At 60.8% G+C, this 27,286-nt stretch overlaps 1 protein-coding gene across 1 annotated transcript; it reads right to left on the bottom strand.

Annotated features, from left to right (window-relative positions):
• Positions 1 to 4,312: 4,312 nt before the first annotated feature.
• LOC140474345 (sugar transporter SWEET1-like) lies at positions 4,313 to 27,286 on the bottom strand. The gene is given in 8 exon segments (XM_072567684.1): positions 4,313 to 6,542; positions 8,088 to 8,207; positions 18,727 to 18,888; positions 21,602 to 21,637; positions 21,639 to 21,679; positions 21,682 to 21,725; positions 24,061 to 24,138; positions 26,830 to 27,286. Coding segments are annotated over 8 exon segments (654 nt in total). The 5' UTR covers positions 26,898 to 27,286; the 3' UTR covers positions 4,313 to 6,437.

Here is a 27,286-nt window from a genome sequence, read left to right as displayed (position 1 = left end):
ACCCTAACCTGCACATCCCTGGGCTCTATGGGACAATTTAGCACGGGCCAACCCACCCTAACCTGCACATCTTTGGACTGCGGGAGGAAACCCACACAAACACGGGGGTGGGGGTGGGGAAGAATGTGCAAACCCCACACAGCCAGTCGCCCCCAAGGCGGGAATCGCACCATGAAGCAGCGGCTGTAACCACTGAGCCACTGTTGAGAGAGTGGGAGAGCACGGGCTCGTGGACTGAGCGGCCTGCACGCTGTAAGACCTCCCGAAGGAGAGGAGAGTGGTGCATGCTCTCGTGACCATCTCACCGTGCATATCCCCAGCGTGTAATGTGAGCGGAAACTTTTATTCCTGGATCTCACAGCGCTACTTCGCATTTCCTGCCTTTGATACGGAGTGTCTAATTATCCCACAGTCTGTCCATCATCACTCGAGTTTGGGAAAAACACCGAGGTCGTGTCAATCTGATTACAGATGTTGAGTCACAGATGTACAGCACGGAAACAGACCTTTCGGTTCAACCAGTGCATACCAACTGTAATCCCAAACTAAACGTTATCTGTCTCTGTGTCTGAGTCAGCCGCTAATAATAATTAATGTCCGTTCCTGTCGGTGGGAATCATTTCAGGAAACTCACTGTAGTTATCATCTCAAGGGGTTCGGGGTGAGTAATATACAGAATAACAGATACCCCGGGAGGGAGTTACAGACTGGAATCTAATCGAGGGGTTCGGGGTGGGTTATATACAGAATAACAGATACCCCGGGGAGGGAGTTACAGACTGGAATCTAATCGAGGGGTTTGGGGTGGGTTATATACAGAATAACAGATACCCGGGAGGGAGTTACAGACTGGAATCTAATCGAGGGGTTCGGGGTGGGGGTTATATACAGAATAACAGATACCCAGGAGGGAGTTACAGAGTGGAATCTAATCGAGGGGTTCGGGGTGGGGGTTATATACAGAATAACAGATACCCAGGAGGGAGTTACAGAGTGGAATCTAATCGAGGGGTTCGGGGTGGGTTATATACAGAATAACAGATACCCGGGAGGGAGTTACAGGCTGGAATCTAATCGAGGGGTTCGGGGTGGGGGTTATATACAGAATAACAGATACCCAGGAGGGAGTTACAGAGTGGAATCTAATCGAGGGGTTCGGGGTGGGGGTTATATACAGAATAACAGATACCCAGGAGGGAGTTACAGGCTGGAATCTAATCGAGGGGGTCGGGGTGGGGGTTATATACAGAATAACAGATACCCGGGAGGGAGTTACAGACTGGAATCTAATCGAGGGGTTCGGGGTGGGTTATATACAGAATAACAGATACCCGGGAGGGAGTTACAGACTGGAATCTAATCGAGGGGTTCGGGGTGGGTTATATACAGAATAACAGATACCCGGGAGGGAGTTACAGACTGGAATCTAATCGAGGGGTTCGGGGTGGGGGTTATATACAGAATAACAGATACCCGGGAGGGAGTTACAGACTGGAATCTAATCGAGGGGTTTGGGGTGGGTTATATACAGAATAACAGATACCCGGGAGGGAGTTACAGACTGGAATCTAATCGAAGGGTTCGGGGTGGGGTTTATATACTCAATAACAGATACCCCGGGAGGGAGTTACAGACTGGAATCTAATCGAGGGGTTCGGGGTGGGGGTTATATACAGAATAACAGATACCCGGGAGGGAGTTACAGACTGGAATCTAATCGAGGGGTTCGGGGTGGGTTATATACAGAATAACAGATACCCGGGAGGGAGTTACAGACTGGAATCTAATCGAGGGGTTCGGGGTGGGGGTTATGAACAGAATAACAGGAAGATCATTGTTACTCCTTAATCAGATTAGAATTTAATTTCAGGCTAATTAGATTAGATTACTTACAGTGTGGAAACAGGCCCTTCGGCCCAACAAGTCCACACCGCCCCGCCGAAGCGCAACCCACCCATACCCCTACATCTACCCCTTACCTAACACTACGGGCAATTTCGCATGGCCAATTCACCTGACCTGCACATCTTTGGACTGTGGGAGGAAACCGGAGCACCCGGAGGAAACCCACGCAGACACAGGGAGAACGTGCAAACTCCACACAGACAGTTGCCTGAGGCGGGAATTGAACCCGGGTCTCTGGTGCTGTGAGGCAGCAGTGCTAACCACTGTGCCACCGTGCCGCTAATTAATTAAATTTAAATTAAAAATCCTGGGGGTTCCCATTGAGAGAGAATCTAACCATCGCCCCCTTGATGTTCAATGGCGTTACCATCACTGAATCCCCCCCCCACTATCAACATCCTGGGGGTTCCCATTGAGAGAGAATCTAACCATCACCCCTTTGATGTTCAATGGTGTTACCATCACTGAATCCCCCCACTATCAACATCCTGGGGGTTCCCATTGAGAGAGAATCTAACCATCGCCCCCCTTGATGTTCAATGGTGTTACCATCACTGAATCCCCCCCCCCCCCCCACTATCAACATCCTGGGGGTTCCCATTGAGAGAGAATCTAACCATCGCCCCCCTTGATGTTCAATGGTGTTACCATCACTGAATCCCCCCCCCCCACTATCAACATCCTGGGGGTTCCCATTGAGAGAGAATCTAACCATCGCCCCCCTTGATGTTCAATGGTGTTACCATCACTGAATCCCCCCCCCCCCACTATCAACATCCTGGGGGTTCCCATTGAGAGAGAATCTAACCATCGCCCCCCTTGATGTTCAATGGTGTTACCATCACTGAATCCCCCCCTCCCCCCACTATCAACATCCTGGGGGTTCCCATTGAGAGAGAATCTAACCATCGCCCCCCTTGATGTTCAATGGTGTTACCATCACTGAATCCCCCCCCCCCGACTATCAACATCCTGGGGGTTCCCATTGAGAGAGAATCTAACCATCGCCCCCCTTGATGTTCAATGGTGTTACCATCACTGAATCCCCCCCCCCCCCACTATCAACATCCTGGGGGTTCCCATTGCCCAGAAACTGAACTGGACCCAGCCCCATATAAACCCAGCGGCTCCAAGAGCAGGTCAGAGGCTGGGAATCCTGCAGCGAGTAACTCCCCTCCTGACTCCCCCCACCCCAAAGCCTGTCCCACCATTGACAAGGCACAAGTCAGGGGGTTGAGGGGAATACTCCCCACTCGCCCCTGGACGGGGAGGGGGGAGGGGGGGGCAGCTCCAACACCACTTGCGACGCTCGACACCATCCGGGGACAAAGTCGATCCCCCACCCCCTCCCTCCACCCCTCCGCCTCACACCCACAAACACCCCCCGCCCCACACCCACAAACACACCCCTCCCTCCACCTCACACCCACAAACACCCCCCGCCCCACACCCACAAACACCCCTCTGCCTCACACCCACCACCCCATACCCAGAAACACCCCCTCCCTCCACCCCACATCCACAAACACCCCCCTCCCTCCACCCCCCCCAGAAACACCCCCCTCCCTCCACCCCTCTGCCTCACACCCACAACACCCCCTGCCCCATACCCAGAAACACCCCCTCCCTTCACCCCTCCACCCCACACCCACAAACACCCCCCTCCCTCCACCCCAGCCCCTCACCCACAAACAGCCCCCTCCCTCCGCCCCACACCCACAAACACCCCCCTCCCTTCATCCCCCCACCCCACACCCACAAACACCCCTCTCCCTCCACCCTCCGCCCCACACCCACAAACACACCCCTCCCTCCACCCCCCGCCCCTCCCTCCACCCCCCACCCCACACCCAGAAACACCCCCCTCCGCCCCACACCCACAAACACCTCCCCCTCCCCCCCGAGTCACAGCAGGGTGGACCGCCTACAAGACCCATTGCAGTGAGGCTCCCGAGACAGCACCTTCTCCAAACCAGAAGAAGTTATCGGGGGAGGTCCTGTACTCAGGATGCGTCGAGTCCACTGCCCTCAGCGGTGGGAGAGTCAGAGCCATGAGGTACCTTGAAATGTCCGCTGGACAAGCCAGTGGACAGTCAACCGAGGGGCTGTGTCGGTCAAGTTGATCCCAAGGTTTAAGATAAACGCTCGGCCCACCTCAGTCAGCTTGATCTAAGATGGATTCGGGGCCTGTTCTACATTTGATTATATCGTCCATTCCTGTGGGAGTGGGGGGGTCAGAATCCCACATGGGCGGGGCTGGTGGAACAGGGGGTCAAAATGGCCACTCGCCGCCCCCCCCCCCCCCCCCCCAAACTTCTGCAAAGGGGTATCTTGGAACGTCGGGGTCTTGGCGCGGCTACAACAGCCGTCTGTGCCGATTCGGTCCTGAATATTACTCTCTCCGGCATTTCTGGCAAAAGTACATTTATTGAAACGGTCGCAGAGTAACGCAAGTGGCACATTTAAATATAAAACAAAAATACACATTCTGGGTCCCTTTACGAATTGGGACAACGGGCTGGTGGTTCCCTTGCCCTCAATCGGACCGGGCCCAGCACAGGGCCACGTGTGTAAACCGCGCACTACCACAGATACTCAGACACAGGAGCTTCGACGGACACCCAGTGTGTTCGGGCTGAGTCCAAGAGCCTTTCCCAATCAGGAGAGGGAGGCCGCAGGGTAGAGATGGAGCTGTATCTCCCCTGTTCACGGGGGGAACCGTGACAGGGGGAGGGGGCGCAAGAGGTCAATATGAGACCGTCACTATTAAAGCCAAATTAGGGATTGAGGGAAACCAATACCTTTCCACCAAAAGAGAGGGGGAGACTCGCTCTCACGGGGAGTGTGGGGGGGGGGGGGGAGAATGGGGAACTCACTCCCAACGGGGAGTGGGGGGAGAATGGGGGACTCGCTCCCAACGGGGAGTGGGGGGAGAATGGGGGACTCGCTCCCAACGGGGAGTGGGGGGGAATGAGGGACTCGCTTCCAATGGGGAGTGGGGGGGAATGGGGAACTCGCTCCCAATGGGGAGTGGGGGGGAATGGGGAACTCGCTCCCAATGGGGAATGGGGGAGAATGGGGAACTCGCTCCCAACGGGGAGTTGGGGGGAGAATGGGGGACTCGCTCCCAACGGGGAGTGGGGGAGAATGGGGAACTCGCTCCCAATGGGGAATGGGGGAGAATGGGGAACTCACTCCCAACGGGGAGTGGGGGGGAATGAGGGACTCGCTTCCAATGGGGAGTGGGGGGAGAATGGGGGACTCGCTCCCAACGGGGAGTGGGGGGGAATGAGGGACTCGCTCCCAACGGGGAGTGGGGGGGAATGGGGAACTCACTCCCAATGGGGAGTGGGGGGAGAATGGGGGACTCACTCCCAACGGGGAGTGAGGGGGGAGAATGGGGAACTCACTCCCAATGGGGAGTGGGGGGAGAATGGGGGACTCGCTCCCAACGGGGAGTGGGGGGGAATGAGGGACTCGCTCCCAATGGGGAGTGGGGGGAGAATGGGGGACTCGCTCCCAATGGGGAGTGGGGGGAGAATGAGGGACTCGCTCCCAATGGGGAGTGGGGGGAGAATGGGGGACTCGCTCCCAATGGGGAGTGGGGGGAAGAATGGGGGACTCACTCCCAATGGGGAGTGGGGGGAGAATGGGGGAACTCGCTCCCAATGGGGAGTGGGGGAGAATGGGGAACTCACTCCCAACGGGGAGTGGGGGGAGAATGGGGAACTCACTCCCAATGGGGAGTGGGGGGAAGAATGGGGGACTCACTCCCAATGGGGAGTGGGGGGAGAATGGGGGAACTCGCTCCCAATGGGGAGTGGGGGGAGAATGGGGAACTCACTCCCAACGGGGAGTGGGGGGAGAATGGGGAACTCACTCCCAACGGGGAGTTGGGGGGAGAATGGGGGACTCACCACCCTAATGGGAGATGAAGGGGGAAGAGGGGGTGTGGAAGGAGATCAACGCGGGGCAGCTCCAGCACGAAGCAGAGGGGCTGAACAGCCTGTCTGTCAGACTTAGGACAATAAGGTCAGAGAAACCCAAACGGAGTAGGGGTCTGCCCAAGGGGGAAAGGGTGGGGGCACAAGGGGCAATTGGAGGATGGTAAGCTCAATGTCAGGCAGGATGCAGAGTCAGAGAGAGAGGGAGGGGAATCCAAAATGGAGAACCGGGAATGGTTGGCATTGTGAGAGCCCGTACCCCAGTCAGAGTGTGTGCCCATACCCCAGTGAGAGTCAGTTCACCACCAAAAGACATTTCCAACTAAGATTGAAATCAGAACGCGAACCACAGCTGATTCTGTGAACAATTTTCTCTCTCCAGTTGAAATGTTCTTCTCTGACAATTTGGCGAGAGCGTGTTGGCTGTGAATCGATCTGTCCCTTAATCCCCGGGGCATCGTCCAACAGTCTGTCTGCTCCTGTGGGATTTTCGGAATGGTACGCAGTTTCTCCGTCCAGAGGAGGCAAGGCAAAATGAATTGGCGTCAGGCCTTAGGCCCGAGTCAGGCCTTAGGCCCGAGTTAGGCCTTAGGCCTGAACAGGCCGAAAGGGGAATTTCTCCTGCACAGGGGAAAACCTCCAGAATAACCAAAAGCGCACGAGACTGGTGAGGATTCCTGGGACATTTGGAATCTGCAGGGGGGAGGGGTACGGAGGGAGGGGAGAGAGAGAGGGAGGAAGAAATGCAACAAAAGTTGACCAAACCATACTCCGATGACATTGGCTCCCAATCCCTCAGGGTGAAGGGCAGTGGGCAATGCCACCCCAAAAAAGGGGAGCCTATCCACACCCTCACCGTCCCCCCACGACCCCAAACCACTGCAGGACATTGCATTTATCGAGCTCCCAACTCCTTCCTCTCCCTCAGCCCACAGCTACCTCCCAAACTTCAGGACAGCTGGCACATAGGAAGGTCACCCAAACGCAACACATCACCCTCGGTCCACACAGCCCTCAGCGCTGACCCTCTAACAGCGCCCGCTCCCTCAGCACTGACCCTCCGACAGCACCCACTCCCTCAGCACTGACCCTCCGACAGCGACCACTCCCTCAGCACTGACCCTCCAACAGCACCCGCTCACTCAGCACTGACCCTCCGACAGTGCCCACTCCCTCAGCACTGACCCTCAGACAGTGCCCACTCCCTCAGCACTGACCCTCAGACAGTGCCCACTCCCTCAGCACTGACCCTCCGACAGCGACCACTCCCTCAGCACTGACCCTCAGACAGTACCCACTGCTTTAGCACTGACCCTCCGACCGTGCCCACTCCCTCAGCGCTGACCCTCCGACAGCGCCCGCTCCCTCAGCACTGACCCTCCGACAGTACCCACTCTCTGAGCACTGACCCTCAGACAGTGCCCACTCCCTCAGCACTGACCCTCCGACCGTGCCCACTCCCTCAGCACTGACCCTCCGACAGCGCCCACTCCCTCAGCACTGACCCTCCGACAGCGCCCACTCCCTCAGCACTGACCCTCCGACAACTCCCACTCCCTCAGCGCTGACCCTCCGACAGCTCCCACTCCCTCAGCGCTGACCCTCCGACAGCGCCCGCTCCCTCAGCACTGACCCTCCGACAGCGCCCACTCCCTCAGCACTGACCCTCCGACAGCGCCCGCTCCCTCAGCACTGACCCTCAGACAGTGCCCACTCCCTCAGCACTGACCCTCCGACAGTACCCACTGCCTTAGCACTGACCCTCCGACCGTGCCCACTCCCTCAGCGCTGACCCTCCGACAGCGCCCGCTCCCTCAGCACTGACCCTCCGACAGTACCCACTCTCTGAGCACTGACCCTCCGACCGTGCCCACTCCCTCAGCGCTGACCCTCCGACAGTACCCACTCTCTGAGCACTGACCCTCCGACCGTGCCCACTCCCTCAGCACTGACCCTCCGACAGCGCCTGCTCCCTCAGCGCTGACCCTCCAACAGCGCCAACTCCCTCAGCACTGACCCTCCGACAGCGCCCACTCCCTCAGCACTGACCCTCGGACAGCGCCCACTCCCTCAGCACTGACCCTCCGACAGCGCCCGATCCCTCAGCAATGACCCTCGGACAGTACCCACTCCCTCAGCACTGACCCTGCAGTCTGGTGAGAAGGTGAGTGAAGTCTGTGTGACCCACCATTGGAGTTTAACCCTTTGAGTACCTCCCTGCCCCAGTGGGTTAATTACCACAATGTAGGGGTCTGTGAGCTGAGCACCGTACAGAGTCCAGGAGGTCGATGTCAAGAGGGTTGCTACCGTCAGTGGGAACGAGAGGCATTTTGTTGACCGGGTTCGGACTATCTTGGCCTGAGCAATATGAGAAAGAGAAAGAGAGGGGTGAAGGAGCATCACCGAGGCTCTGTCTTTCCACCATTCTACACTGAACCCTCTCCTTCTGCTCCCCTCCACAGAGAGTGCGTGGGCCCTAACGCCAGATTCCCACAGTCATCCCCAGGCCGCAGGCTCCACACCACACACACACACACACACACACACACACACACACTAGGCCGCAGGCTCCAACACTACCCACATTAATCCCCAGGCCGCAGGCTCCACACCACACACACACGCTAGGCCGCAGGCTCCGACACCAGCCACACACTAGGCCGCAGGCTCCCACACTACCCACATTAATCTCCAGGCCGCAGGCTCCACACCACACACACACGCTAGGCCGCAGGCTCCGACACCAGCCACACAATAGGCCACAGGATCCAACATCAGCCACGTGCTAGGCCACAGGCTCCAACACCACCCATACTAATCCCCAGGTCATAGGCTCCAACACGAGGCACACGCTAGGCCACAGGCTCCAACACCACCCATACTAATCTCCAGGTCATAGGCTCCAACACCACACACACACGCTAGGCCGCAGGCTCCGACACCAGCCACACACTAGGCCGCAGGCTCCAACACTACCCACATTAATCTCCAGGCCGCAGGCTCCACACCACACACACACGCTAGGCCGCAGGCTCCGACACCAGCCACACAATAGGCCACAGGATCCAACATCAGCCACGTGCTAGGCCACAGGCTCCAACACCACCCATACTAATCCCCAGGTCATAGGCTCCAACACGAGGCACACGCTAGGCCACAGGCTCCAACACCACCCATACTAATCTCCAGGTCATAGGCTCCAACACCACACACACACGCTAGGCCGCAGGCTCCGACACCAGCCACACACTAGGCCGCAGGCGCCAACACTACCCACATTAATCCTCAGGCCGCAGGCTCCAACACCAACCACATGCTAGGCCACATGCTCCAACACCACCCATACTAATCCCCAGGTCATAGGCTCCAACACCAGCCACGTGCTAGGCCACAGGCTCCAATGCCACCCATACTAATCCCCAGGTCATAGGCTCCAACACTAGGCACACGCTAGGCCACAGGCTCCAACACCACCCATACTAATCCCCAGGTCATAGGCTCCAACACTAGGCACATGCTAGGCCACAGGCTCCAACACCACCCATACTAATCCCCAGGTCATAGGCTCCAACACTAGCCACATGTTAGGCCACAGGCTCCAACACCACCCATACTAATCCCCAGGTCATAGGCTCCAACACTAGGCACACGCTAGGCCACAGGCTCCAACACCACCCATACTAATCCCCAGGTCACAGGCTCCAACACGAGGCACACGCTAGGCCACAGGCTCCAACACCACCCATACTAATCCCCAGGTCATAGGCTCCAACACGAGGCACACGCTAGGCCACAGGCTCCAACACCACCCATACTAATCCCCAGGTCATAGGCTCCAACACGAGGCACACGCTAGGCCACAGGCTCCAACACCACCCATACTAATCCCCAGGTCATAGGCTCCAACACCACCCATACTAATCCCCAGGTCATAGGCTCCAACACGAGGCACACGCTAGGCCACAGGCTCCAACACCACCCATACTAATCCCCAGGTCATAGGCTCCAACACGAGGCACACGCTAGGCCACAGGCTCCAACACCACCCATACTAATCTCCAGGTCATAGGCTCCAACACTAGCCACATGTTAGGCCACAGGCTCCAACACCACCCATACTAATCCCCAGGTCACAGCCTCCAACACTAGCCACACGCTAGGCCGCAGGCTCCGACACCAGCCACACAATAGGCCACAGGATCCAACATCAGCCACGTGCTAGGCCACAGGCTCCAACACCACCCATACTAATCCCCAGGTCATAGGCTCCAACACGAGGCACACGCTAGGCCACAGGCTCCAACACCACCCATACTAATCCCCAGGTCATAGGCTCCAACACGAGGCACACGCTAGGCCACAGGCTCCAACACCACCCATACTAATCCCCAGGTCATAGGCTCCAACACGAGGCACACGCTAGGCCACAGGCTCCAACACCACCCATACTAATCCCCAGGTCATAGGCTCCAACACCACACACACACGCTAGGCCACAGGCTCCAACACCACCCATACTAATCCCCAGGTCATAGGCTCCAACACGAGGCACACGCTAGGCCACAGGCTCCAACACCACCCATACTAATCCCCAGGTCATAGGCTCCAACACGAGGCACACGCTAGGCCACAGGCTCCAACACCACCCATACTAATCCCCAGGTCATAGGCTCCAACACGAGGCACACGCTAGGCCACAGGCTCCAACACCACCCATACTAATCCCCAGGTCATAGGCTCCAACACCACACACACACGCTAGGCCACAGGCTCCAACACCACCCATACTAATCCCCAGGTCATAGGCTCCAACACGAGGCACACGCTAGGCCACAGGCTCCAACACCACCCATACTAATCCCCAGGTCATAGGCTCCAACACGAGGCACACGCTAGGCCACAGGCTCCAACACCACCCATACTAATCCCCAGGTCACAGCCTCCAACACCAAGCTCACGCTAGGCCACAGGAACCAACAACAGCCACACACTCGGCCACAGACTCTGTTATCAAACACAAACAAGGCTGCAAGACCCTGTGTAGAAAGTGAGGACAGCAGATGCCTGTGGCCCTGTGATACCCTGCAGTTCCCAGGGCCAACTACCCACCATAGGCCACAGGCCTGAACACCACCCTCGCATAAGTCACAGGGCCCAAGTCTAATGTCAACTACACACTCAACTGGTGTTGCCCAGGACCAACCACACACTCGACCACAGGCCCCAGGGCCAACCACAGAGTGGGCCAAAAGCCCCAGGGCTAACCATACACTAGGCCCCAGGCCCAACCACAGAGTGGGCCACAAGCCCCAGGGCCAACCACATGAGGTCACAGGCCCCGGGGCCAACCAACACAAGGCCACAGGCCCCAGGGGTAACTACACATGAGGCCACAGGCCCCAGGGCCAACCACACACGAGGCCATAGGCCCCAGGGCTAACCACACACAAGGCCACAGACCCGAGGGCTAACCATACACTTGGCCCCAGGGCTAACCACACATGAGGCCACAGGCCCCAGGGCCAAACACACGAGGCCACAGGCCCCAGGGCCAACCATACACGAGCCACAGACCCCAGGGCTAACCACAGAGTGGGCCACAGGCCCCAGGGCCAACCACACACTAGGCCACAGGCCCCAGGGCCAACCACACACTAGGCCACAGGCCCCAGGGCCAACCACACACTAGGCCACAGGCCCCAGGGCCAACCACACACCAGGCCCCAGGGCCAACCACACGCTCGGCCACAGGCCCCAGGGCCAAACACACACTAGGCCACAGGCCCCAGGGCTAACCATACACTAGGCCACAGGCCCCAGGGCCAACCACACACTAGGCCACAGGCCCCAGGGCCAACCACACACTAGGCCACAGGCCGCAGGACTAACCACACACGAGGCCACAGGCCCCAGGGTTATCCACACACGAGGGCACAGGCCCCAGGGCTAACCATACACAAGGCCACAGACCCCAGGGCTAACCACACACGAGGCCACAGACCCCAGGGCCAACCACAGAGTGGGCCACAGGCCCCAGGGCCAACCACACGCTAGGCCACAGGCCCCAGGGCCAACCACACACTAGGCCACAGGCCCCAGGGCCAACCACACGCTAGGCCACAGGCCCCAGGGCCAACCAGACACTAGGCCACAGGCCCCAGGGCCAACCACACACTAGGCCACAGGCCCCAGGGCTAACCATACACAAGGCCACAGACCCCAGGGCTAACCACACACGAGGCCACAGACCCCAGGGCCAACTACAGAGTGGGCCACAGGCCCCAGGGCCAACCACACACTCGGCCACAGGCCCCAGGGCCAACCACACACTCGGCCACAGGCCCCAGGGCCAACCACACAGTAAGCTACAGGACCCAGGGCCAACCCCACACTAGGCCACAGGCCCCAGGGCCAACCCCACACTAGGTCACAGGCCCCAGGGCCAACCACACATGAGGCCACAGGCCCCAGGGCTAACCACAGAGTGGGCCACAGGCCCCAGGGCCAACCACACGCTAGTCCACAGGCCCCAGGGTCAACCACACACTAGGCCACAGTCCCCAGGGCCAACCACACACCAGGCCCCAGGGCCAACCACACGCTAGGCCACAGGCCCCAGGGCCAACCACACACTAGGCCACAGGCCCCAGGGCCAACCACACACTAGGCCACAGGCCCCAGGGCTAACCACACACTCGGCCACAGGCTCCAGGGCCAACCCCACACGAGGCCACAGACCCCAGGGCCAACTACAGAGTGGGCCACAGGCCCCAGGGCCAACCACACACTAGGCCACAGGCCCCAGGGCTTACCATACACTAGGCCACAGGCCCCAGGGCCAACCACACACTCGGCCACAGGCCCCAGGGCCAACCACACACTCGGCCACAGGCCCCAGGGCCAACCACACACTCGGCCACAGGCCCCAGGGCCAACCACACACTCGGCCACAGGCCCCAGGGCCAACCCCACACTAGGCCACAGGCCCCAGGGCCAACCCCACACTAGGTCACAGGCCCCAGGGCCAACCCCACACTAGGTCACAGGCCCCAGGGCCAACCACACATGAGGCCACAGCCCCAGGGCTAACCACAGAGTAGGGAAAAGATTTAAAAGGGACCTAAAGGGCAACATTTTCACCCAGAGGGTGGTACGTGTATGAAATGAGCTGCCAGAGGAATTGGTGGAGGCTGGTACAATGACAACATTTAAAAGGCATCTGGATGGGGGTGTGAATAGGAAGGGTTTGGAGGGATATGGGCCAAGTGCTGGAAAATGGGTCGAGTTTGGGTTAGGATATCTGGTCGACATGGACGAGCTGGACCAAAGGGTCTGTTTCCGTGCTGTACATCTCCATGACTCTATGACCCAAGGTCATCCACGCACCAGGCCTCAGGCCCTGTCGGCCATCCACGCACCAGGCCTCAGGCTCTGTGGGCCATCCACACACCAGGCCTCAGGCTCTGGGGGCCATTCACACACAGGCCTCGGGCCCTGAGGGCCATCCACACACCAGGCCTCGGGCCCTGTGGGCCATTCACACACCAGGCCTCGGGCTCTGTGGCCATCCACACACCAGGCCTCGGGCTCTGTGGCTATTCACACACCAGGCCTCGGGCCCTGAGGGCCATCCACACACCAGGCCTCAGGCCCTGTGGGCCATCCACACACCAGGCCTCGGGCTCTGTGGGCCATCCACGCACCAGGCCTCGGGCTCTGTGGGCCATCCACGCATCAGGCCTCGGGCTCTGTGGCTATTCACACACCAGGCCTCGGGCCCTGAGGGCCATCCACACACCAGGCCTCGGGCCCTGTGGGCCATCCACACACCAGGCCTCAGGCTTTGTGGGCCATTCACACACCAGGCCTCGGGCCCTGTGGGCCATCCACACACCAGGCCTCGGGCCCTGTGGGCCATCCACACACCAGGCCTAAGGCCCTGTGGGCCATCCACACACCAGGCCTAAGGCCCTGTGGGCCATCCACACACCAGGCCTAAGGCCCTGTGGGCCATCCACACACCAGGCCTAAGGCCCTGTGGGCCATCCACACACCAGGCCTCTGGCCCTGTGGGACATCCACACACCAGGCCTCTGGCCCTGTGGGCCATCCACACACCAGGCCGCAGGCTCTGAGGGCCATCCACACACCAGGCCGCAGGCTCTGAGGGCCATCCACACACCAGGCCTCAGGCTCTACGGGCCATCCACACACCAGGCCGCAGGCTCTGAGGACCATCCACACACCAGGCCTCAGGCTCTATGGCCATCCACACACCAGGCCTCAGGCTCTGTGGGCCATCCACGCACCAGGCCTCAGGCTCTGTGGGCCATCCACGCACCAGGCCTCAGGCTTTGTGGGCCATTCACACACCAGGCCTCGGGCCCTGTGGGCCATCCACACACCAGGCCTCGGGCCCTGTGGGCCATCCACACACCAGGCCTCGGGCCCTGTGGGCCATCCACACACCAGGCCTAAGGCCATGTGGGCCATCCACACACCAGGCCTAAGGCCCTGTGGGCCATCCACACACCAGGCCTAAGGCCCTGTGGGCCATCCACACACCAGGCCTAAGGCCCTGTGGGCCATCCACACACCAGGCCTAAGGCCCTGTGGGCCATCCACACACCAGGCCTCTGGCCCTGTGGGCCATCCACACACCAGGCCTCTGGCCCTGTGGGCCATCCACACACCAGGCCTCTGGCCCTGTGGGCCATCCACACACCAGGCCTCTGGCCCTGTGGGCCATCCACACACCAGGCCTCTGGCCCTGTGGGCCATCCACACACCAGGCCGCAGGCTCTGAGGGCCATCCACACACCAGGCCGCAGGCTCTGAGGGCCATCCACACACCAGGCCTCAGGCTCTATGGCCATCCACACACCAGGCTGCAGGCTCTGAGGGCCATCCACACACCAGGCCGCAGGCTCTGAGGACCATCCACACACCAGGCCTCAGGCTCTATGGCCATCCACACACCAGGCTGCAGGCTCTGAGGGCCATCCACACACCAGGCCTCACGCTCCATGGCCATCCACACACCAGGCCTCAGGCTCTATGGGCCATCCACACACCAGGCCTCGGGCCCTGAGGGCCATCCACACACCAGGCCTCAGGCTCTACGGGCCATCCACACACCAGGCCTCGGGCCCTGTGGGCCATCCACACACCAGGCCTAAGGCCCTGTGGGCCATCCACACACCAGGCCTAAGGCCCTGTGGGCCATCCACACGCCAGGCCTCTGGCCCTGTGGGCCATCCACACGCCAGGCCTCTGGCCCTGTGGGCCATCCACACGCCAGGCCTCTGGCCCTGTGGGCCATCCACACGCCAGGCCTCTGGCCCTGTGGGCCATCCACACGCCAGGCCTCTGGCCCTGTGGGCCATCCACACGCCAGGCCTCTGGCCCTGTGGGCCATCCACACGCCAGGCCTCTGGCCCTGTGGGCCATCCACACACCAGGCCTCTGGCTCTGTGGGCCATCCACACACCAGGCCGCAGGCTCTGAGGGCCATCCACACACCAGGCCGCAGGCTCTGAGGGCCATCCACACACCAGGCCTCAGGCTCTATGGCCATCCACACACCAGGCCGCAGGCTCTGAGGGCCATCCACACACCAGGCCGCAGGCTCCATGGCCATCCACACACCAGGCCTCAGGCTCTATGGGCCATCCACACACCAGGCCTCGGGCCCTGAGGGCCATCCACACACCAGGCCTCAGGCTCTACGGGCCATCCACACACCAGGCCTCAGGCTCCATGGCCATCCACACACCAGGCCTCAGGCTCCATGGCCATCCACACACCAGGCCTCAGGCCCTGTGGGCCATCCACACACCAGGCCTCGGGCCCTGTGGACCATCCACACACCAGGCCTCGGGCCCTGTGGGCCATCCACACACCAGGCCTCAGGCCCTGTGGGCCATCCACACACCAGGCCTCAGGCCCTGTGGGCCATCCACACACCAGGCCTCGGGCCCTGTGGACCATCCACACACCAGGCCTCGGGCCCTGTGGGCCATCCACACACCAGGCCTCGGGCCCTGTGGGCCATTCACACACCAGGCCTCGGGCCCTGTGGGCCATCCACACACCAGGCCTCGGGCCCTGTGGGCCATCCACACACCAGGCCTAAGGCCCTGTGGGCCATCGACACACCAGGCCTCGGGCCCTGAGGGCCATCCACACGCCAGGCCTCGGGCCCTGTGGGCCATCCACACACCAGGCCTCAGGCTTTGTGGGCCATTCACACACCAGGCCTCGGGCCCTGTGGGCCATCCACACACCAGGCCTCGGGCCCTGTGGGCCATCCACACACCAGGCCTAAGGCCCTGTGGGCCATCCACACACCAGGCCTAAGGCCCTGTGGGCCATCCACACACCAGGCCTAAGGCCCTGTGGGCCATCCACACACCAGGCCTCTGGCCCTGTGGGCCATCCACACACCAGGCCTCTGGCCCTGTGGGCCATCCACACACCAGGCCTCTGGCCCTGTGGGCCATCCACACACCAGGCCGCAGGCTCTGAGGGCCATCCACGCACCAGGCCGCAGGCTCTGTGGGCCATCCACGCACCAGGCCTCGGGCTCTGTGGGCCATCCACGCACCAGGCCTCGGGCTCTGTGGCTATTCACACACCAGGCCTCGGGCCCTGAGGGCCATCCACACACCAGGCCTCAGGCCCTGTGGGCCATCCACACACCAGGCCTCAGGCTTTGTGGGCCATTCACACACCAGGCCTCGGGCCCTGTGGGCCATCCACACACCAGGCCTCGGGCCCTGTGGGCCATCCACACACCAGGCCTCGGGCCCTGTGGGCCATCCACACACCAGCCTAAGGCCCTGTGGGCCATCCACACACCAGGCCTAAGGCCCTGTGGGCCATCCACACACCAGGCCTAAGGCCCTGTGGGCCATCCACACACCAGGCCTAAGGCCCTGTGGGCCATCCACACACCAGGCCTAAGGCCCTGTGGGCCATCCACACACCAGGCCTAAGGCCCTGTGGGCCATCCACACACCAGGCCTCTGGCCCTGTGGGCCATCCACACACCAGGCCTCTGGCCTGTGGGCCATCCACACACCAGGCCTCTGGCCCTGTGGGCCATCCACACACCAGGCCGCAGGCTCTGAGGGCCATCCACACACCAGGCCGCAGGCTCTGAGGGCCATCCACACACCAGGCCTCAGGCTCTATGGCCATCCACACACCAGGCTGCAGGCTCTGAGGGCCATCCACACACCAGGCCGCAGGCTCTGAGGACCATCCACACACCAGGCCTCAGGCTCTATGGCCATCCACACACCAGGCCGCAGGCTCTGAGGGCCATCCACACACCAGGCCTCACGCTCCATGGCCATCCACACACCAGGCCTCAGGCTCTATGGGCCATCCACACACCAGGCCTCGGGCCCTGAGGGCCATCCACACACCAGGCCTCAGGCTCTACGGGCCATCCACACACCAGGCCTCTGGCCCTGTGGGCCATCCACACGCCAGGCCTCTGGCCCTGTGGGCCATCCACACGCCAGGCCTCTGGCCCTGTGGGCCATCCACACGCCAGGCCTCTGGCCCTGTGGGCCATCCACACGCCAGGCCTCTGGCCCTGTGGGCCATCCACACGCCAGGCCTCTGGCCCTGTGGGCCATCCACACGCCAGGCCTCTGGCCCTGTGGGCCATCCACACGCCAGGCCTCTGGCCCTGTGGGCCATCCACACGCCAGGCCTCTGGCCTGTGGGCCATCCACACGCCAGGCCTCTGGCCCTGTGGGCCATCCACACGCCAGGCCTCTGGCCCTGTGGGGCCATCCACACGCCAGGCCTCTGGCCCTGTGGGCCATCCACACGCCAGGCCTCTGGCCCTGTGGGCCATCCACACGCCAGGCCTCTGGCCCTGTGGGCCATCCACACACCAGGCCTCGGGCCCTGTGGGCCATCCACACACCAGGCCTCGGGCCCTGTGGGCCATCCACACACCAGGCCTCGGGCCCCTGTGGGCCATCCACACACCAGGCCTCTGGCCCTGTGGGCCATCCACACACCAGGCCTCTGGCCCTGTGGGCCATCCACACACCAGGCCTCTGGCTCTGTGGGCCATCCACACACCAGGCCTCTGGCTCTGTGGGCCATCCACACACCAGGCCTCTGGCTCTGTGGGCCATCCACACACCAGGCCGCAGGCTCTGAGGGCCATCCACACACCAGGCCTCAGGCTCTATGGCCATCCACACACCAGGCTGCAGGCTCTGAGGGCCATCCACACACCAGGCCGCAGGCTCTGAGGGCCATCCACACACCAGGCCTCACGCTCCATGGCCATCCACACACCAGGCCTCAGGCTCTATGGGCCATCCACACACCAGGCCTCGGGCCCTGTGGACCATCCACACACCAGGCCTCGGGCTCTGTGGGCCATCCACACACCAGGCCTCAGGATCTATGGGCCATCCACACACCAGGCCTCAGGCTCCATGGCCATCCACACACCAGGCCTCAGGCCCAGTGGGTCATCCACACACCAGGCCTGAAGCTGGTGGAAGTAACGCTGGAGCCGCTTGGAGAAAGGCAAGACAGAGAGGGAGGGAGAGAGAGAGAGAGGGAGGGAGAGAGAGAGAGAGAGAGAGAGAGCGAGGGGAGAGAGAGAGAGGAGAGAGGAGAGCGAGGGAGAGACAGAGAGAGAGGACAGAGAGGGAGAGACAGAGAGGGAGAGACAGAGAGGGAGAGACAGAGAGGGAGAGACAGAGAGGGAGAGACAGAGAGGGAGAGACAGAGAGGAGAGACAGAGAGGGAGAGACAGAGAGGGAGAGACAGAGAGGGAGAGAGAATTTGGAGACCGGGCCGCGCACAGGCGTTTTCTCCCCACTCGGCGGAGATTTACCAGGTCAGCGAGTGGCGAGAGGTACATGGAGATGGTGAAGGCACTGCACAGGAAACCCAACTGGTGTAGACGGAGCTCGGAGTCTGACACCAGCATCGCAAAGTAGTAATACACTGTCCCCAAGATGGCTCCAGCTAGGACGACCTTGGTCATCACCTGGAACTGTGACAAGAAACACACAAAACAAACACATCAAATAAACATATCTTGGGGTCATGCCCCCGAAGGTCCACACCAACTTTAGCCTCAGTGTTTCAGACAGGGTCACTCCAATAACTTGACACTTGACCCTTGACCCTGCTCCCCACCCACGTCCTCCTGTGGCCTTTCTCCCATGATCCCTTTGCACCATGACTTGTCCAGGCTCAATTATTGACTGGTGATTGGTGTAGACTTTTGGAGAGGAGCTCAGGGAGTACCTTATTCCTGATGAAGGGCTTTTGCCCGAAACGTCGATTTCGCTGCTCCTTGGATGCTGCCTGAACTGCTGTGCTCTTCCAGCACCACTAATCCAGTATTTGGTTTTCAGTGGGTGCTGTCGGAGGGTCAGTGCTGAGGGAGTGGGCACTGTCAGAGGGTCAGTGCTGAGGGAGTGGGCGCTGTCAGAGGGTCAGTGCTGAGGGAGGTGGGCGCTGTCGGAGGGTCAGTGCTGAGGAGTGGGTGCTGTGGGAGGGTCAGTGCTGAGGGAGTGGGCGCTGTCGGAGGGTCAGTGCTGAGGGAGTGGGTGCTGTGGGAGGGTCAGTGCTGAGGGAGTGGGCCGCTGTCGGAGGGTCAGTGCTGAGGGAGTGGGCGCTGTCAGAGGGTCAGTGCTGAGGGAGTGGGCACTGTCGGAGGGTCAGTGCTGAGGGAGTGGGCGCTGTCAGAGGGTCAGTGCTGAGGGAGTGGCGCTGTCGGAGGGTCAGTGCTGAGGGAGTGGGTGCTGTGGAGGGTCAGTGCTGAGGGAGTGGGTGCTGTCGGAGGGTCAGTGCTGAGGGAGTGGGGCTGTCGGAGGGTCAGTGCTGAGGGAGTGGGCGCTGTCGGAGGGTCAGTGCTGAGGGAGTGGGCACTGAGGAGCAGGCTGTGTCAGAGGGTCAGTGCTGAGGGAGGGGTCAGTGCTGAGGGAGTGGGCACGAGGGAGGGTCAGCGCTGAGGGAGGGTCAGTGCTGAGGGAGCAGGCGCTGAGGGAGGGTCAGCGCTGAGGGAGTGGGTGCTGTCGGAGGGTCAGTGCTGAGGGAGTGGGCACTGTTGGAGGGTCAGTGCTGAGGGAGTGGGCACTGAGGGAGGGTCAGTGCTGAGGGAGCAGGCGCTGAGGGAGGGTCAGCGCTGAGGGAGGGTCAGCGCTGAGGGAGTGGGTGCTGTCGGAGGGTCAGCGCTGAGGGAGTGGCGCTGTCAGAGGGTCAGTGCTGGGGGAGCAGGCGCTGAGGGAGGGTCAGTGCTGAGGGAGCGCAGTGCTGAGGGAGTGGGCGCTGTCGGAGGGTCAGTGCTGAGGGAGCGGGCGCTGTCGGAGGGTCAGTGCTGAGGGAGTGGGCACTGTCGGAGGGTCAGTGCTGAGGGAGTGGGCAGTGTCAGAGGGTCAGTGCTGAGGGAGTGGGCACTGTCAGAGGATCAGTGTTGAGGGAGCGGGCACTGTCGGAGGGTCAGTGCTGAGGGAGGGGGGCATTGTCGGAGGGTCAGTTGCTGAGGGAGAAAGCACTGTCGGAGGGTCAGTGTTGAGGGAGCGGGCACTGTCGGAGGGTCAGTGCTGAGGGAGGGGGCATTGTCGGAGGGTCAGTGCTGAGGGAGTGGGCGCTGAGGGAGGGTCAGTGCTGAGGGAGTGGGCGCTGAGGAGGGTCAGCGCTGAGGGAGCGGGTGCTGAGGGAGGGTCAGTGGTGAGGGAGTGGGCGCTGAGGGAGGGTCAGTGCTGAGGGAGTGGCGCTGAGGAGGGTCAGCGATGAGGGAGGGTCAGCGCTGAGGGAGGGTCAGCGCTGAGGGAAGTGGGGTACTGTCGGAGGGTCAGTGCTGAGGGGAGTGGGCACTGTCAGAGGGTCAGTGCTGAGGGAGTGGGTGCTGTCGGAGGGTCAGTGCTGATGGAAGTGGGCACTGTCGGAGTTCAGTGCTGAGGGTGCAGGCGCTGAGGGAGGGTCAGTGCTGAGGGGAGCAGGCGCTGAGGTAGGGTCAGTGCTGAGGGAGCGGGCGCTGTCGGAGGGTCAGTGCTGAGGGAGCGGGCACTGTCGGAGGTTCAGTGCTGAGGGAGTCGTGGGCACTGTCAGAGGGTCAGTGCTGAGGGAGCGGGCACTGTCGGAGGGTCAGTGCTGAGGGAGCGGGCACTGTCGGAGGTCAGTGCTGAGGGAGCGGGGTGCTGTCGGAGGGTCAGTGCTGAGGGACGGGCAGTTGTCCCCATACTCCTCAAGAAACCAACCAGTTTTGGGAAAATAATAACCCATTGGCCACATTAGTGGGTTGGTAACACCTGGCAGGGGTTGCCGGGGGTGGGGGTTGGAATCCCACCAGGGGAGACCCCCCCCCCCGCCATGTCTGGGCCCTACACGTGACTCCAGACTGCCCACTTAACCAAAATGTCAGGACTCGAGATTCTCCAATTAGGGAGGCGAGGAGCGGGAGCGGGACTAACCCCCCCCCTCCCCCCTTCGCCCCACCGCACCCACACACCATCCACACACAAAATGATTTTCCAGAAGAGTCCTCCCCACCCCTCATTCTCCTGGACGGGAGAGAAGGATTATCACATCGGGATGGTGCGTTGCCAGGATCCCATTCCATCGCGAGTCAAGGGAAGGGAAGGCCGAAAGGGGGTGTTGTGGAGTGGGAAAGAAGGGGTGGGGTGTGGTGGGTCCTCACAGGGCATCTGGGGGGGGGGGAACCACGGGATGGAGGGTGGGGAGCGTCCACGGCCTACCTTCTCATTGCTGAAGTACAGGTAGGCCAGGATGTTAGCAGAGCTGGAGGGAGACGCCAATCCAGTTGACCGTCATCACGTCCAATCACCTTTGAGTTGACCGTAGTAGAGCCATCCACAGTTACTGCGGGGGGGGAGATTGGGGAACAGAAACGGAGTCAGTCAAACTCCCCTCTCTTTGCCAGAACCCCACCCCCAACAGACCCAAAGCCCAGGGGCTTGTCGGAGGAAAGTCCCAGGCTCCAAATGCGCCTAGTGGCAGGGGGGGGGGGGGGGGGGGGGGGGGGGGGGGGGGGGGGGGGGGGGGGGGGGGGGGGGGGGGGGGGGGGGGGGGGGAAAGGGGATTTGACGCCCGTAGGGGAGGAGGGTCAGAGAAACGGTGGGACCCGGCACTCTGCATTGATGTAGCGTCCGACGTGTGTGGCAAAACCTCCCGGGGTGAGGTGGGAGTGGGAGAGGGGAGGGTCGCCTCTCTGTGTTGCCCAGCACCGACCCAGACCCTTCAGCCCAACTAGTCCATGCTGACCAGATTGGGCCAGCATGGTGGCTCAGTGGTTAGCCCCGCTGCCTCACGGCTCAAGAGATCAGGGATCGAATCCCCCCCATCCCCGGGGTGTCTCTGACTGTGTGGAGTTTGCACATTCTCCCCGTGTCTGCGTGGGTTTCCTCCGGGTGCTCCGGTTTCCCCCCACAGTCCAAGATGTGCAGGTTAGGGTGGATTGGCCATACTAAATTGTCCCTTAGTGCCCAGGGGTGTGCAGGTTAGGGTGGATTGGTCATGCTAAATTGTCCCTTAGTGCCCAGGGGTGTGCAGGTTAGGGGTGGATTGGCCTGGGGTAAATGTCGGGGAATGTAGGGAGTGATGGTCTTTGGAGGGTCAGTTGGACTTATTGGGCTGAAGGGCCTGTATCCACACTGTAGAGATTCTCATTCTCATATCCCAACCCAATCTAGTCCCACCTGCCAGCACTTGGCCCATATCCCTCCAAACCCTTCCTATTCATGTCCCCATCCAGATGCCTTTAAATGCTGTCATTGTACCAGCCTCCACCACTTCCTCTGGCAGCTCATTCCATACACGTACCACCCTCTGGGTGAAAAAGTTGCCCCTCAGGTCCCTTTCCCCTCTCACCCTAAACCTATGCCCCTCTAGTTCTGGACTCCCCCACCCAGGGGAAAAGACTTTGCCTATTTATCCTATCCATGCCCCTCATGATTTTATAAACCTCTATAAGGTCACCCCCTCAGCCTCCGACGCTCCGGGGAAAACAGCCCCAGCCTGTTCAGCCTCTCCCTGTAGCTCAAACCCTCAACATCCTTGTCAATCTTTACTGCACCCTTGCTAGTTTAACAACATTTTTCCCAAAGCAGGGAAACCAGAATTGCATGCAGCCTTCCAAAAGTGGCCAAATCAACTTCCTGTACAGCCACAACATGACCCTCCCAACTCCTGGACTCAATACTCTGACCAATAAAGGAAAGCATACCAAACACCTTCTTCACTATCCTATCGACCTGTGACTCCACTTTCAAGGAGCTATGAACCTGCACTCCAAGGTCTCTTTGTTCAGCAACACTCCCCAGGACCTTACCATTAAGTGTATAAGTCCTGCTAAGATTTGTTTTGGAAATGAATCCAACATTGCATTTGTAGGAAAGATGCGAATGTCTCAGAGAGAAAGAGAGAGAGAGAGAGAGAGAGAGAGACAGAGGGAGAAAGAGAGAGAGAGACAGGGAGAGAATCAGAAAGAGAAAGAGTGAGACACAGAGACAGAGAGAGGGAGACAAAGAGAGAGAGAGAGAGAGAGAGAGACAGAGAAAGAAGAGGGGGAGATAGAGAGAGAGAGATACAGAGAGAGAAGGGGGGGATTGGCAAGAAATTTCAGTGATGAGGATGGATCTCAGGGGTTGGGACCCCGGGAGAGGGAGATGGAGGATTTGCAATATCGCTGGCTGGGGGGGGGGGGGGGAGAAATGGGCAAAGAGAAGAGAGGGAGGGGGCGAAGGAACGAGGAGGGGCATGGAGACAATTTTTCACCCCCATCGCTCCCCTTGATGTTCAATGGTGTTACCATCACTGAACACCCCCCCCCCGACTATCAACATCCTGGGGGTTCCCATTGAGAGAGAATCTAAACCATCGCCCCCTTGATGTTCAATGGTGTTACCATCACTGAATCCACCCCCCCCCCACTATCAACATCCTGGGGGTTCCCATTGAGAGAGAATCTAACCATCGCCCCCTTGACGTTCAATGGTGTTACCATCACTGAATCCCCCCCCCCCACTATCAACATCCTGGGGGTTCCCATTGAGAGAGAATCTAACCATCGCCCCCTTGATGTTCAACACCCCACCCCACACCCACAAACAGCCCCCTCCCTCACCTCTTCCCCCCCCCCCCCCCCCCCCCACCAATCTCCCAAACCATGCCCCACCCCTCAATCCCCAAGACTTACTTGATGGCCGTGGTGAGGAATGGCAGGAACTGGATATCCACAGTACTGCTCCCAGATATCATCCGCCGAACATCTGAGCTGGGGGGGGGTGAGGGGAGGGGGGTGAGGGGAGGGGGGTGAGGGGAGGGGGGTGAGGGGAGGGGGGTGAGGGGAGGGGGGTGAGGGGAGGGGGGTGAGGGGAGGGGGGTGAGGGGGGGGGGGTGAGGGGGGGGGGGTGAGGGGGGGGGGGTGAGGGGGGGGGGGGGTGAGGGGGGGGGGTGAGGGGGGGGGGTGGGGGGGGGGGTGAGGGGGGGGGGGTGAGGGGGGGGGTGGGTTGAGGGGTGGGGGGTGGGTTGAGGGGAGGGTGGGGGGGTGGGGGGAAGCAGAAAACAACATCGTCAGAGGCTGAGGGGTGACCTTATAGAGGGTTATAAAATCATGATGGGCACGGAGAGGGTAAATAGGGCAAGGTCTTTTCCCCTGGGGTGGGGGGAGTCCAGAACTAGAGGGGCATAGGTTTAGGGTGAGAGGGGAAAGGGACCTGAGGGGCAACTTTTTCACCCAGAGGGTGGTACGTGTATGGAGTGAGCTGCCAGAGGAAGTGGGGGGAGGCTGGGACGACTGAAATGGTGGATGGGGGCCGTGAATAGGAGGGAATGTGGGCCAAGTGCTGGCCAACGGGACTAGATCGAGTTGGGATATTAGGTCGGCACGGACGGGATGGGTCTGTTTCCGTGCTGGACAACTCAATGACTCTGAGCGGCCTAACCAATGTCCTGTACAGCCTCAACATGACCTCCCAACTCCTGGACTCAATACTCTGACCAATAAAGGAAAGCACACCAAACGCCTTCTTCACTATCCTATCGACCTGTGACTCCACTTTCAAGGAGCTATGAACCTGCACTCCAAGGTCTCTTTGTTCAAATCCCTCCCCTCCTCCATAACCCTCGATTCCCTTTCTGATTGGAAAAAGACTCAGAAAGGCAGGAGGTCATTAGCAACAGGGTCAAGGGTTAATTCCTCATCCAACACCCGAGAAGCATCGCCCCACCGCCCCAAAACCTCTTGAAAAACTTGGGGTGATTTTAGCCTGAACCCACCCTCCCCTCCCGATCTCGGCAACAGATCTCGGGGAGACGCTACTCCAGGGTTTGGCAACTCTCCAGGATGAGATAATCTCCCGGATCGGGGGGCGGGGGGGGGAGGGGGGGGGTCCTCATTTGCCCCACCCCCACTCCTACCCCAACACCCTCCTCCCCACCCCCCCAAACATCGCGGTCTTTGGGGGAGGGAGTGGATTTCTTCCCTCACCTCGCTACACCCTCTCCTGTCAGTCACCTTCCCAACTCCCCCCACCCCTTCCCACAAATAGTGGGGGGGGGGGGGGCCGGTGTGTGAGAGAGAGGGGGTTACGGTGAGTGGGTGGGGGTCAGATCTGCGATGGGATGTCACACAGAAATTCTCAAAGGTTTGGGAAAATTCGGAGGGGGGTGGTGGGGCGATGTGGGGAGGGGGCTTCATTTTAAGGGAGTTCTTTGAGATTTTGAAACGGGGGGGGGGGGGTCAGGCTTTAAGGGAATCCTTTAATGTTTGGGGAGGGGGTCCTTGCCCATCGAGGCTGGGAGAGGGTATTGCAGTGGGTGATAGGTGAAACTGATCAGAGATATTGATCAGGGGAAGTTTCAGACGGTAATGAGGGGGTGAAACTGATCAGAGATATTGATTGGGGTGAGGGGGAGTGTGATGTTGATCAGGCCCAGAGTTTCGGGGGGGGGGGGGGTGAATCTGAACAAAGATATTGATCAGGGGTGTTTCCGGGGCTGATATTGATCAGAGGTGACGGTGTGAGATTGATCAGGGGAGGTTTCGGGGTGAAACAAGATCAGAGATATTGATCAGGGGAGTTTCATGTGATGGGGTTGTGAAATTGATCGAGATATTGATCAGGAGAAGTTTCAGGGGAGTGACACTGATCGGAGATATTGATCAGGGGAGTTTCAGGGTGTGAGGGGATGAAACTGATCAGTTTCGGGGAGGGGGGGGCAGGTGAAACTGATCAGTTGGCGATATTGATCAGGGGCAGTTTCGGGGGGGAGGGGGTGAAACCGATCAGTTGGAGATATTGACCAGGGGGCAGTTTCAGGGGGGTGGCTCTGATCAGTTAGAGATATTGACCAGGGGCAGTTCGGAGGTGGGGGGAGGTGGGGGGAGGTGGGGGAGGTGGGGGGAGGTGGGGGGGAGGTGGGGGAGGTGGGGGGGGGGGAAGGGGGGGAAGGGGGAGGTGGGGGGGGGGAAGGGGGGGGAAGGGGGAGGTGGGGGGGGGAAGGGGGAGGTGGGGGGGGGAAGGGGAGGTGGGGGGGGGAAGGGGGAGGTGGGGGGAGGTGGGGGGAGGTGGGGGGGGGGGAAGGGGGAGGTGGGGGGGGGGAAGGGGGAGGTGGGGGGGGGGAAGGGGGAGGTGGGGGGGGGAAGGGGGAGGTGGGGGGGGAAGGGGGAGGTGGGGGGGGGAAGGGGGAGGTGGGGGGGGGAGGTGGGGGGGGGGGAAGGGGGGAGGTGGGGGGGGGGAAGGGGGAGGTGGGGGGGGGAAAAGGGGGAGGTGGGGGGGGGGAAGGGGGAGGTGGGGCGGGGGGGGAAGGGGGAGGTGGGGGGGGAGGTGGGTGTGGGTGGTGACACTGATCAGTTAGAGATATTGACCAGGGGGCAGGTTCAGGGGGGAGGGGGGGTGACTTATTGACCAGGGGCAGGTTCAGACAGGTCTCCCCCCCCCCAAGATCCCAGGGTGTTACTTACAGGCCTGTACCGAACATCCAGATAGTGAAGATGAGACAGCACCATGATAGGAAGTGAAGGAAGTCCATGTTGGTGTGTGGAGGGGGGTCCCTGTTCTCTCTCCCTCTCTCTGGGTTACGGTGTTTACCAGGGTCCGCTCGGGGATACAATGTCACCCTGTCCGGGATACAATGTCACCGAGAGTCAGAGGCGGCTTACCTGAGGCTCTGGGACACACACAGGGACAGAGCCCCCTCTCACACACACAGACACAGGGGGGGGGGGGGGGGGTGAAGGCCGGGGAGATGCGGCCGATCCAAACCTCCAACACAAACACAACCAGAAAACACAGACACGTGGACAACTGGGAGGAAATAGGAAGCACTTCAGATTGGGGAACAGCAGCTCCACCTCCCAGGGTCACAGCTCAGAGCCCGGCTCACAGTCCCTGTGTGTGAGAGAGAGAGAGGGAGGGAGA

This window comes from Chiloscyllium punctatum, unplaced genomic scaffold, assembly GCF_047496795.1.
Source record: "Chiloscyllium punctatum isolate Juve2018m unplaced genomic scaffold, sChiPun1.3 scaffold_953, whole genome shotgun sequence".
Taxonomy (NCBI): Eukaryota; Metazoa; Chordata; class Chondrichthyes; order Orectolobiformes; family Hemiscylliidae; genus Chiloscyllium; species Chiloscyllium punctatum.
Note: the sequence above shows the minus strand (reverse complement) of the source record. Positions and strands in the feature narration are given on the sequence as shown.